The sequence below is a fragment of the Rhineura floridana genome, chromosome 2, assembly GCF_030035675.1.
Source record: "Rhineura floridana isolate rRhiFlo1 chromosome 2, rRhiFlo1.hap2, whole genome shotgun sequence".
NCBI lineage: Eukaryota > Metazoa > Chordata > Lepidosauria > Squamata > Rhineuridae > Rhineura > Rhineura floridana.
In genome coordinates, this window is record NC_084481.1 from 123,866,050 (window position 1) to 123,880,186 (window position 14,137).

Below are 14,137 nucleotides of genomic sequence, written 5' to 3' on the forward strand. Positions count from 1 at the left end.
TATATTATGTCCACAGGATTTCCACAGTCTACCAGGAAGTTACCTGATCAAAAAATGAGATAAGATTAGTCTGGCAGGATTTGTTATTGACCCTCTTTTCAGAGAAGACTGAGCCAAAATAGGAGTTGAACACTTCTGCCGTTTCTTAGCCATCTGTTATCACTTTGCAATCCTTACTGAGTAGCTGTACCGCCATTCTTTTCTTTGTCTTTTACTATGCATGTACCTGAAGAAAGCTTTCTTGTTGCTTATAGCATCTCTCACCCATGTAGCTGGTGGTAAGAGCCTCATTTACCTCTTCTCCAGCTCTAATATTAGGTGCATGGGGTAGAGCTTACAGAGAGCCACTATATTCAGACGTCATGATAAACTATGGGTTATCATGATGGAACAAAGCTAGTCCTCCACTGGACTTACAGACTCCCCCACAACATTTTCTCATGTGGCTGCAAGGAATTCAGAAGCTTTCACTTCTGTTTTAGAGCAACCACAGCCTACTGTATCGACTGTACCTGACGAAGAGTGGCTAAACTTAATTATATGGCTTGAAACAAGCCAACTTCAGTCTATGGTTTATGAAGGTGGCTTATTGTCAACAAACCATAGTTAAGATTATCTCACAGTTTAGGTTTGGGATATAGGGATAACTGTGGTTAATTAAAATTGGAAGTGAAAGCTTCTGATATTTTCTTTACAGCCATGCTGGAGCCTCCTCCAGGGGAGAACGGAGCATGTGAACTGGAGAGAGGCTAGGCTCATACCTGCCATGATAGTTTATTACAACATCAAAACACAGCCAGCCAGTTTACAAATGGGTTCTGCCTAAACTCATTTGAGTCAGATCTTCCCTGAATTTAGACTCAGGAGCTGGTAGAGAGTTCTGTAACATTGACTGGGGGGTGGTAGAACATGATGAAATGGAAATTTTAAAAAGGTAGTAATGATGAAGTTACATTATTTTTTAAAAAACTTTACAATTATAGTTAATTAATCAGACTTAGCCACCCATCTCAATAGGATTTATCTCTCAGTAATGTGCTTATTCCTGGGGTATCAGTAAAGATTAATGTACTGCTAAGAATACTCCTGATCAGCAAGGGTATTACTAAGAGTGGCCTGTAATCAGCATTCCAGCATAAACTCAATCTGATTTCTGACATATAATATACAAAACCGGGAGATTAAAGGGTAAAAATGTATACAAACCTGTTAAAACATAAATCAAACATTTTTCCTTTTCAGATTATGTTTACGAAAACTCGTAAGGAAAAGCTGACAGCTGAAATGCTTACAAAAAGCAACCTAAATTGCTTCAATAAATGAGAAGATCCAAGCTTTTGTAAAATCTACTATTCAAATGACGTAGATGCAGTGACATCTTCACAGTTTTTCCACCTAAATCATTTGTTTTTAAAAAGAAAAGAAGGCTTCACATGAGGGCTTCTAAACTATAATTGGAAACTTAGAAAAACTGTACCGGGGCTTAGCAAAAATCATAGTTAATTTGCTTGACATATGCTGATGTGCATGAATAAGCTACTGCGTTATATTTCTCAAGATAAATGTAAAGAAATTGGATATACACATGAATATATTGTTAATTTTGTACTGAATCTCAAGACATTGTTAAAGAATGAATTCTGTCCTCAGCTAGCATTTAACAAATGCAACTTTCAAAACAAATAATCTGCCATTATTATTGATAAAACAGCACACATGTAAGAATTCATTCATCACCTGTTTTTTAAAAACTGTAATTCAAACACTAAATAGTGCAAAATGCTGCAACACCATAATTGTAATTATGGGAGCATTGCCCATTGCTAACAGCTAGAGTTCTAGCCCAATGTCTTTTACTTATGAATAATCTGAGTAATATATAGTAATTTTTTTGTTATTTAAGTTTTGGACTTGTCACCTGCAGATTTATTTAATAAATTTATATCTCACTACTTCAACCATTGGGGTTCCCAGGATGGCAAGTACAACAAATGCCATTCCCACTATCTGTGGGGGCACCTTTGCCTCTGCCCCACCCCCTTGGGACAAGAAAGGCACTGGGTGGTATAGTCCAGGGAGGGAGGTCACGTGTGACCTATAAGCTCTTGGGGAAGGGGTGGAGAGTAAGGCTTTTAAAGTGTGCTCCCCTCCCCAATCTCCCTCTTTGTCTTTTGGCGGGACCCTTCCTCCCATCCTTTCAGTATGGGTTGAGACTAGTCACCGTTTAGGGGCTGAGTAGGAATTTGGGGGGGAGGCGTGCTTAGCTTCCCCTTTGGTTTGCCTACTCCATACTGTGGGGCTTAATTCAATTGGCTTCTTGCGGAGCGGGGTTGAGGCCTATTGGCATGGAGTTCAGGCAGGTGAGGAGTTTGAGGGTTAGTAGGAGATAGACTGAGGCAGTTAGGGAATTAGGGGCACCCATTGGGGAACACCCAGGGTTTAGGCCTGGGTGCACTTGGGGGAGTGCCTCTGGGAGCCTACCTTGCACATTCTGGTGAACGCTGAGACGACGGGGCCTGGATGCACAGGGTGAGTGAACACCCAGGGCTAGCCTAGGAAGGAGGAATAGATTTATCCACATCCTTGGCTGGGGGCCCACAGCTTATAGCTGTTGACATGTCCAGGGTTCTGGGGGAAGGTTCTCCACCGAGAGATAGTTTTAGCCTCATCTGCCCAAACAGGTTTTATGCAGTTAATTTGGTTGATTTGGTCTGCAGGTTCTCCAAAAGTTTACTGTTATATTTTAATAAATATAACATTTCCCCAAGTTTATGTCTCTTGCCTTTCTTGTTGGGGTGGGGGCAAACAGAATGCAACAATAAAATCTAAGGTTGATATTTAACCAAATTCTTGTGCTATAGCAGGGATAGCAAACCTCCAGCCTCCTGGTGAATCATGGCCCTTCAGGGGGGTCTCATTTGGCGCCCAAGGCCATTTTCCCCAAACCACACCCACCTGCCCATCAGCTGACATCACTAGTGATGTCTGCTGATGGGAAGAGGACAGAGTTTAATCCTGCATTGGCAGTGCAATCCTGTTCCCAGGAGGGAACAATATCACTTGGCCAAGACAGTAGGATTTATTCTCCATTCATCAACTCAGCAGAGATTAAGGCCCTGCGCAAAATTGAGCTACTTCAAAGAGGCTTTTGCAAAGGCTTTAAAACAGCTGCTGAACTTCTGTTTGCTCAAGTGGGAGTGCAGAGGCTATCTTAAAGCTTCTTCCAAGTCTCCCTATGCTTTCCTTTTAAGTCTCTGACTTGGAAGAGGCTTTTGCAAGTCTCTCCCCTCCTCTTCCCCTTTAAGTCCCTAATCTCGGAGATTTAAAAGTGAAGCATAAGGGATTTTGACAGGTGGGCTGCCCGTCCACCTATTAATCATATAGCATCATAATAACATCATGTGACTGATAGGTCAAATTTGGCCTGCGAGGCAGACCCTGGTCAGGATCTGGCCTGTGGAGCCAAAAAAGTTCCCCATCCCTGCATTAGGGAAACAACATCAACAGGCACAAGGGGATTACCCCTCTCTCCACCCATGTGTGCCCTGTGCCATCCCCAGATCTGCTCTGGAGGGTTGGGAGAAACCCCATAACAGATTTAGGAGGTGCAGTGGGGGAGGAGAGAGAAAGAACATTTGACTTAGAGTATGTTGAATACAACACTAAAAACATATAATAAATACACAACAGCAAGAACATAATAAATTAGACTTTTGCTTTCCCATCATTCAATATTCTACATACTGACCACAGAGCTGGGTTGGTGTGTAGGATAACTTTTTTAGGATTGTTGATATTTCATAGTACAGCCTGGTACATATAAAATTAATAATACGCAAATCTGTTCTCCAGTAATACTACTGAAGTAGTTTTATAACTTAAGTCCATAAATAACTAACTACAATGGTCCATCCTTACAAGGAGGTGGGGCAGATGTTGTGTTGGCATGGGGGAGAGAGTAGGAGGATCCTTCCTTATGCATGACCAGCTGTGGTTGATGCCAATTAACTGTCCGTCATGCTGTATCCTGCTCCAGGAGCCAATGGTTGGTCTCACTGGTTTGAGGGAGCAGACCCTGAGAGCAGACCAGGGTGGGAACTTCTCCCCTCTATCCCGCTCCAAGGCTATGAAGTATGGACCTTGCCGAGGGCTTTGGCAGTGCAGTAGCAAACTTACTGCCATAGTATCCCTGAAAGACCCTTGCCAACTTATTAGTGTTGTAAGAACCAGAGCGGAGGTAACCATTTAAATAAACCAATTCATGTAACCAGAAATGCCAGTTGTCTGTAGGTGGTGAGGAGAATTTTACCAAATCCACTTTCAGATTTCAAACAGGAAGCAGATGTGTGGTTACAGTTCTCCTCACTTTATTACTTGATCTATCACTTGTTCTTATTTAAAGGAGAGGTGAAATAAACATCTTTTAGTTACCATGATAACCATAATCTCTCTTCTGTGTTCCAAAAGGTTATTTAAAAATATGATCGTTTTCAGCATAAACAGGACAAATACAAACTTCTAGCTGGGTTACACAGGCCAAAAGGTTTGCGCACAGATGTTATACATACAATATACTGTTCAAAAACTGGACTAAAGTAGTAAAAGTTCCAGGGCTGACACGTTTTCCAAAACTACATGACTGCCAAACCTCAGAAAAGGTCAGGCAGCAATCAGAAAAAGAGAATATCAGCTTAGACAGTGTCCTGACACCACAGATGAGTTGCTTAGACTGAGGATCAAACTCTGAGGTCAAGACGTACCAGGCCCTTCAGGTCTGACAATGGTCAGGCAGGCTGGTACTATAAGCTAGATGGTGCACGAGATCAGTCTGTCAGGTACCACCAAACCTCGGAGTTCAGTGTACCAGCCTTGTAATGGAACCAGAGAGCTGGTAGCATCAGAGCACAGATGTCCACAGGGAGCAGGAGGCAAGGGGGGCAGTTTCCCATCACCTGTCTTGGATGAACCATAATCTCCAGATTTCCAGCTTTATTTCTTTTTTTAAAGAGAGTAACTACCATTCTTTATTGGATGAGTTTCAGTTGGTGCAGCTTGAGGAAGTGGACAAGGTGCTTGGAATGGTTCGGGCGACCACGTCTGTTCTGGATCCTTGCCCATTTTGGCTAGTGAAAGCTGGCAGGGCTGGAACCACCGGTTGGGCCAAGGAGGTGGTTAATGCCTCCTTGAGGGAGGGAGTGGTCCCTGGTAGCCTCAAGGAGGCAGTAGTGAGACCTCTTTTAAAGAAACCCTCCTTGGACCCAGATAATTTAAACAACTATAGACCGGTGGCAAATGTCCCTTTTCTGGGCAAGGTTTTGGAGCGGGTGGTTGCCAGCCAACTCCAGGCGCTCTTGGATGAAACCAATTATCTAGATCCGTTTCAATCCGGTTTCAGGCCCGGTTTTGGCACCGAAACAGCCTTGGTCGCCCTGTATGATGACCTGTGTCGGGAGAGGGACAGGGGGAGTGTGACTCTGTTGATTCTCCTTGATCTCTCAGCGGCGTTTGATACCATCGACCATGGTATCCTTCTGAGGAGACTCGCGGAGTTGGGTGTCGGGGGCACTGCTTGGCAGTGGTTCCACTCCTACTTCGCGGATCGTCACCAGAAGGTAGTGCTTGGGGAACATCACTCGACACCATGGACTCTCCATTGCGGAGTCCCTCAGGGGTCGGTTTTGTCCCCCATGCTTTTCAACATCTACATGCAGCCGCTGGGTGCAGTCATCAGGAGTTTTGGAGTGCGTTGCCATCAGTATGCTGATGACACACAGCTCTATTTCTCCTTTTCATCTTCTTCAGGTGAGTCTGTTGATGTGCTGAACCGTTGCCTGACCGCGATAATGGACTGGATGAGAGCTAATAAACTGAGACTCAATCCAGACAAGACCGAGACATTGTTGGTGAATGCCTTCCCTGCTCAGATGGTGGATGTTAACCCTGTTCTAGATGGGGTTACACTCCCCCTGAAGGAACAGGTACGTAGTTTGGGGGTTCTTCTCGACTCTTCCCTGTCTCTCGAGGCCCAAGTGGCCTCGGTGGCACGGAATGCGTTTTACCATCTTCGTCTGGTAGCCCAACTACGCCCCTATCTGGACAGGGACGACCTCGCCTCCGTTGTTCACGCTCTGGTAACTTCAAGATTGGATTACTGTAATGCGCTCTATGTAGGGCTGCCCCTGAAGACAATTCGGAAGCTTCAGCTGGTGCAGAACGCAGCTGCCAGACTACTGACGAGGACCTGTCGGTCTTCGCATATAACACCTGTCTTGGCGCGTCTGCACTGGCTTCCTATTTGCTTCCGGGCGAGATTCAAGGTGCTGGTTCTTACCTATAAAGCCTTACACGGCGTGGGACCTCAATACCTTGTGGAACGCCTCTCTCGATACGAACCTACCCGTTCACTTCGTTCAGAATCTAAGGCCCTCCTCCGGGTACCAACCCATCGGGAAGCCCGGAGGGTGGTTACTAGATCTAGGGCCTTTTCTGTGGTGGCCCCTGAGTTGTGGAACAGCCTCCCCGAAGAGGTACGCCTGGCGCCTACACTTTTATCTTTTCGGCGCCAGGTAAAGACCTTTTTATGCTCCCAGGCATTTTAATTTTCTTAACCATTTTAATCTTTTAATCTGTATTTTTAATTTTTGTCGTATTGTGTTTTTGTAGTGTTTTTTGTTGTTTGTTTGTATATGTTTTTACGATTTTTATTATGATATATTGTATTTTATCTTGTTTGTTCACCGCCCTGAGAGCTATTCTGCTAAGGGCGGTATATAAATTGAAATAATAAATAAAATAAATAAAAAAATAAAAATTTGTAGAACTTGAGATATGAGACAAAATATACAAAATATAATTCTTCTCAACTTGTTTTGTGAGAAACTACCCTGCTGCCCCTTTCAGTGTTGTACCTTGCCCCCACTCCCCAGAAAAATTCCTGCAGATGCCCATGCACCAGAGATAAAGCACTGCAGCATGTCTGCTAAAAGTCTTAGTTCGAGACATCTAGCACACTACAATGTCATGCTCTTTAAGAAAAATCAATGGAGGTTTTAATTTCATCAGGGGAGCCTTACAAGCACAAAATCCTTTAAATTATACATTCATAGATATAATACACTTTCAATGCAACATGGATCTGTAAGTCAAAAATATGAAGTCACAGCTAATAATAAATATCTTTTTTTTGTTTCAAAGATCGTTATTATATCTGACAAGAGTGACAAGTGTTGATACAGTATGGGAGAGGAGCACTATAAGACATGTATTGGAAGCTTGGCCATACAAAATGCCTCCCATGATTACATGGGTCAGATACTACTGGCAGACAGTGACTTCAGCAATACTGAGATAAATGTTTGTGGCATCTGATGTTCAGCACAAATGTTGCCAGCAAGGAAGAAGTGCCACTGTAAGACATGAAAGATCACATTCGGCTCAAAGAATAGAGCCATAGAGGTCATCTAGTCCAAAGCCCTTGGAAAGAGCGGGGAGACATAAAAAACAGCACTATGTCTGTTTAAAGGAAGTGATGCATGTGGTGCTAAAGAAAAAAATCACTCAACTTTAAGACACTCATTTAGTGCCACATGTAGTTTGTTTGTTTTTTTAAGTATGGAATAAAGAAAGGATTAGGAGAATCCATGGATGTGGTGGATAAATGAGGATCAGCATTTGTACTTGCTTTATGATTAGGGCAATAAATACCAGTACAATACTGTGGTATGGCATTACCATTCAAAGTTAAGGGTCTGCCAATTGCTCTTGAATCCCTAAAAACATTCAGGTTACAATGATGTCAATAATACATTGGACAAATATGATCTGCCAAATTAACTTTCCATGTCCCTAATTTTGTAGGGTTGGTTTTAAAACAAATACTTTGCAGAGCAGACTTAACAGAATAGATGAATTGTTTTGAAATCTGTGCCTATCATACATTATAGTCGTTATTCCTCTTTGGCCCACCTAATGCAGACAGGGACTCTCTGAAAGGAAAAGAGCAACAACAGTGGTAAATACATTGACAGTGGCCCACGAACAGTAGTGTAGTGGCAAATTCAGAAGTGCAGGGTTCCTTCATGTTAATCACAGCCATGTCCCTTCCCTGTTTATTTTTCTGTGGGGTTAAGAATGAGATCTTTGATAATGCCTAGGAACTAATAAGCATGAAAGAGGAGTGTTAGCTACCGAGAAGTGTCTTCTCAGTGTTTGACTCACCTCCTTTCACTCTGATTGGCTCTACTCTGCAGGAAAGGACAAGGAAGCATGTTAGAAGACTCTTCTCAGTAGCTAACACATTCCCCTTTCATGATGATTGGCTTGTAGGATGCTGGAGACATAGGGACCCTGTTGGGACCCTGCTCCCCAAAAAGTAAAGGGTCTAAGACCCCCCAATACCCTGCACAACCACAGCCCTGCCCACAGATAAAGAATAACGGATATCATGGAGTAAACTTTGCCTGGCGAGATATTTAAGTTAAAAATATCTTCATTCTTGGAATTATAAATATACAGCATTTGAGCAGCTATCAATGGCCCAAAGTCTGTCACACATTAAAGTACTTGCACTGCAGAAGATTTAGACGGGACATATTGTTGGAACAAATAAAGCACTCTGTAGCCTGCTTAATTCATTAACTGTTTCCTCGGTTTGGTATGCTTGATCATTTCTACACTGTCTCCGTTCTCTGCAATGTCCTAGGATAAATGGATTAAAACAAACAACCTGGATGCTGTCCTTCCTGTGCTTCCCTCTGATGGTGTTTTAAGGAACACTTTGCAAAGTTTGGGTGAAATATAGGCCTGTCCAGAGGTTTTAGATTTAGTTCATACACCAGGTGTGTGTCTATCCAGGTGTATGTCTATTTGCTAATGTCTAGACCCTCTGTGGCGCAGAGTGGTAAGCGGCAGTAACGCAGCCGAAGCTCTGCTCACGGCTGGAGTGCGATTCCAACGGAAGGAGGAAGTCGAATCTCTGGTAAAAGGGGTCGAGGTCCACTCAGCCTTCCATCCATCCGTGGTTGGTAAAATGAGTACCCGGCATATGCTGGGGGGTAAAGAAAGGCCGGGGAAGGAACTGGCAATCCCACCCCATATATACGGTCTGCCTAGTAAACGTCGAAAGATGTCACCCTAAGAGTCGGAAACGACTCGCACTATAAGTGCGGGGACACCTTTACCTTTAGATTTCTTTCTTTTTTGGCATATAGAATAACAGCAGCAGACAGAGAAATGGAGGCTTATTTCATTTTAATTCCACCACATCTTTTCTTTTTTTAAATGCAAATCCAACGCACATCACTGATCCTGGAGTGGATCTTTGCAAAAGCAGTAGCAGGAGTTATGCAACAGTTATACAAAAGAGAAAGCTAGACAGTAAGCTGTCTTCAGAGCAGCTCTTTAGAGCAGAAAAATTGGGATCCCCTTTGAATGTTACAGGTTCCAGCTGATTTGCCAAATGGCCAAGGTCTGCTGTGAGGCTTGTCTGAAATTTAATCTGCGATGTGAGGGAGCCAAGGATGAAAGATGCAAAGCAGTGGTTGAAAATATTGGTTCCTGATACATACTGGAACCCAACACATAGGACCAAAAGGGTGCATATGGTTTCTCAGTAACCAGCACACACATACACACACACCTTCCCAAATAACCTTGCCTGAAACTGTGCTCCCGCTAGCATTAGAAGATATGCACCCATGGTGGCTATGATGAGGAGGTAGCCACTGTTAAAGGTCCATAGTTGTTAAGCCAAGTAGTAGCCATGTTTATGTCATGGAGCAATTCACTAGAAGTATTCAAAATACCTCCCATACTCTGATGTTGTTACATCCATGTTAGTTGCAGAATGCCCTTTCGACAGTATATAAGCCCTTTGGACAGAGGCTGCAGTCCCTTTCAGGAAGTGGGGAAAAAAACTTGTGAGAGCTCAAAGTGGGTTGGGTGCGCAGGCACCAGCCCTGGCCCCAATGTCCCCATGCACAGGGGCCCTGTTCCTCCACGCCCAGCTTTCAAGCCTTGAGTGCAAAGGTCTCCAAGGAAGGTCTCATAACATTCCGCTGAATGCAGTTAATATCCTCCCCTCAATCAGAAGGCCTGAGTTCACAGGTTTCCCAACTGAGGAGATGCCTCTAACAGTGCTCAACTGAATGCAGTTAGAATCGTATTTAGACCTTCACGCTCAGTTTGTGAAGGTTGGAAGAGGAGGAGGCAAGGTCAGTGGTCGCTGGGACACTCGGGTTGATGCCCATGCCTCTTACCCAGTTTGAAGCTTTACACATTGCTTTTAACTGCCTGAACAGGGCTAGGTTATTTCTATATTTTGTACAGCATCTAGCACACTGCTGGTGCTAAATAGGAAGCAGCACAGGTCCCAAAGCCCATGATGTCCTGCCCTGGAAACCAAACTGTTATATGATAACAACAGCTCAACCAACTAGCAGCAGCAACTAAGAAATCAGTTAAAACGAGTATGATTACATATTTGTATACAATTTCTAGTGGTTCACATTGCTTTACAATTGTCTTCTATTGTAACTGAGCATTAGTTCAGCTAAGTTGATTTCATCACAGGAAACAGAACACCATCTTCAGGTACATAACAAGTATACTCCAGCAGAGTATGCAGAAATATAGATAATAATTTAATTAAAACCTAATACAAAACAATTAGAAACTGATCTTAGAAAGTGTAATAAAAGAGAGCAGATGAAATTACAAGGTGAACTGACGAGTTAAACACATTAAAACGCCTGGGTAAATAAAAATGTCTTAACCTGGCTATGAGGAAACAAATCCCAGAAGCCTCTTGAAACTTTGTCTTCTAGCCACAAAGTACCAAATCCTTTGTAATCTCTAAGCCTTTGGATATGCTACCTTCTTACACGTAAAGGAACCTTTCTGCAACCGTTAGGGCTAAGAATTGTACTTAAAACAGCTCTTCTGATTCCACCAAGGGAAGACGATCTTGGTCCACTTTCTCTAGGTTTCTAGCCCCTGGCTGGGCATGATAGGAACTAGAGTACAACATCATCTGGAAGGCCACATGTTTCTCATCTCTGGGGTAAAGAAAAAGGGAGCAAAGTTCCCAGGGGGCAATTTTATATATATATCATTCATAAAAATATTTGTATACTGCAATTTCATTAAAAAAAATCAAAGCCGTTTCCAAGTTATAATAATAAACATAACACTAAGATGAATATTCCATTAGCACAAAGATTTCTCCTTGTACCACAAACATCCTCCCCCTTTTCTTCCCCCGTGCACCTCCAAATTTGATCTGAGCTTTTCCCCAACCCCGTGGAGCAGATTTAGGGATGGTGCAGGGCACACACGGGGAGTGGAGGGGTAAATCCTATTGCACTAGCACTAATCCTTGTGCTAGTGCAACTATTCAGTTGCCCACCACTTATAATAAAAAACAAAACAAAAATTACAAGTTATAATACAAGAAACAACAAAATTAAAACAGATCACCAGCTGAATATTACAGAAAATGTTTTTCTTAATAATCTGCATAAGTCTGGTGATAATAAAAATGTTTTCAACAAGCATTTTAAAGCTAATACAGAAGGCACCTGTATTATGGTCATTCTTAAATTATCAAAGTGCTAAGGAAGTGATACTTTCAAGGAGCAAGTATAAAAGGAGGAGCAAATATTGTGGAAGAGGAAAACTTGCCCACTTGTGCTCTCTATAGCACCTCCCATGTAGTGACCAAAGCCTGAATAGGAGTCTTACAATATTCCTAACAGATGCCCATTCTCAGGCTTTGACAGGTGTCCATTCATGCAATTGTTATTTGGTTGTGCAGACAGAATGGTGACATTATAAAGTGTAAAGAGTGCATCTGAACACAAGGCAACAGTTCATCTCTTTGATGCATGCTACTCACCATTATTACTGTTGTCATCAACTAAAATAATCTCTTTGAGCAAATGAGCAGGAGTCCTGTCAATAGCAGAATGAATGGAACGCAGAATCACTGAGAGAGCTTCATTCACAAATATGAAAACAATGCTGACCTCAGGAAGACTGTCTGGAAATGTGAGGTTCTTGCACCTTTGAAATAAAGAAAAAGAATGTACTGTTAATTTCTCAAATGACATGTACTTGTGGAAACCATAAAGTTATCCCTTCTGTTTTCTCTTATACAGGACTGTTATACAGTCCTTGGTCATTGCCTTCATTTTTATTATTCACACTAAGCTAGGAATGATATGGAATTTCTCACATCCAGTTGCACATTTGCTGCCTAGAACAACAAAGTGGACAGTTATCAACTGAGTTTCTTGACTGAGCATATAATTCAACATTTGACAGAGGGACACAGGAATGATTTTAGATATGTTGAATAAGCAAGGATCTCTCATATGACAGTGAGAAAATTGTTTCTATGCAACCAGGTGGTATACTCTGTGAAGGAATTTTTGAAATATTAATTTAACACATTTCCCTACAATACCAAACATGCATACTTTCATTCAGATGTTATAAATCTGTACATTTTAAGTGTCACAAGTTATCTTACTTTTAAAATATTAGAATTATGGCTAATTTTAATAATCAGTTTTTAAGCTTACATTGATGAACTGTTAAGGGGTGAGAGTTAAAAGTTTATTTTTGAAGACCACTTTACTGTTGATGAGTTACTATAACTAGGTGTTGAGAAAAGGAAAATGCCCTTCCTTCAGGGCAGGATTATCCATTAGGCTTGGTAGGTTGAAGCCTAGGAGCCCGGAACTCTTGGGGCCCTGTGCATAAGCTAAAAAAAATTATTGCGGGACAAGAGTTCCGAACCGCCCGCCATCCCCCCACTTCACTTACCTTTTTCTCCGCTGTTTTTTGTGGTTTGCACATGCGTGCTACACGCGCGCATTGCTGCCATCAACCAAGATGGCAGCAGAGGCTTCAGCCCCTTAGGGAAACCTCGGCCGCCATCTTGATGGGACCTCATAAGGTCTGTTGTATTGTTCTATGGTCCTATTCTTAATGTTTTAAATTGTCTTAGTATTTTAAGTGTATGTTTCATGGTTTTAATGTTACAAATAGTTTAATTCTATTTTAATTGTATATTTTTGTATGTTTTTTTACCTATGTGTAGTTTTTATTTGTAAGCTGCCCTGAGTTCCAGTTTTGGAAAAAGGGCGGGGCAAAAATAAAGAGTAATAATAATAATAATTGATTGATGGCAAACCTGCGTGAAAAAAAGTGGAAAGGTAGGGAGGGCCCCAAACACCAATCAGCCTAGGGGCCCTCCTCAGCTTAATCCAGCCCTGCCTTCCTTTCTAACAATGTGGTAGCTTTGGGAAGGTCTCCTTGCTTCAATATCTCACAAGAAACCTGCAGTTTGGTTATATGCAGATTATTTAGTTTGCTTTTTTTAAAAAAGATATGCAATGATTTTTCAAATAGTCATCACATGATGTTTGAGATTATGAACATTTGGAAGAGCTCAGCATGTGACATCACACTTTAGGCAAGTTTCAAAATACAGTGAATGACTGATAGCCAGCATCCATCATTTATTTCAACATGTCTAGTCAGAGTATGACTTGGTTGGTTATCACCCAATATTGATTACCACACAATCAACTGGATCTCTGTACACACACATGGAATGAAGACACAGTATGAAGCTGGGATGAAAGGACCACTTGATTAATGCAATAAGGATCTGCAACTAGGCAGAGAAAACCATGGTAAGTGTGGCCACTGGTAACTGAAATGGCAAAGGGGGATGTTGCATCTGAAACTTTGTCTATCCAGGCAGCAATTCACTGGCAGAATACCATCTATGTCAGCCAACCTGCCATTAAGACAGGCCAAGTGGGAGCCTGTGCCTGCCAGCCAGGTCACTACTGACCAATGATCAGCTAAAAAAATCAGCCCATGCCAAGGTCTGCCCCTTCTCTACTTTCTTGAGCTGGCCAGCAGTAAGAGGCAGAGTGGATTAGTGTCCCTTCACCCTCCAGGTGTCCCAAGATGCTTATCAAAAGTATACTGTTACGCCACAGGTGTCCGGACTACTCACCTAAGGTGCCAATAGAGAATATAGAATAATCAAAATGGCAAAGAATAAGAAGGCAGAAAATTTGAGACCACCAAAAATTTCTATTCAGCCTTCATATATGGCAAC

The 14,137-nt window shown here is 42.2% G+C and overlaps 1 protein-coding gene across 3 annotated transcripts in view; it reads right to left on the reverse strand.

Moving 5' to 3' along the window:
* GALNT18 (polypeptide N-acetylgalactosaminyltransferase 18) overlaps positions 1-14,137 on the reverse strand; it is a 459,245-nt gene that overhangs the window by 205,006 nt on the left and 240,102 nt on the right. For all 3 annotated transcript variants that reach the window (XM_061610414.1, XM_061610415.1, XM_061610416.1), the window contains exon 3: positions 11,894-12,060. In XM_061610414.1, the coding sequence (XP_061466398.1) occupies positions 11,894-12,060 (167 nt within the window). The remainder of the gene's footprint in view (positions 1-11,893; positions 12,061-14,137) is intronic.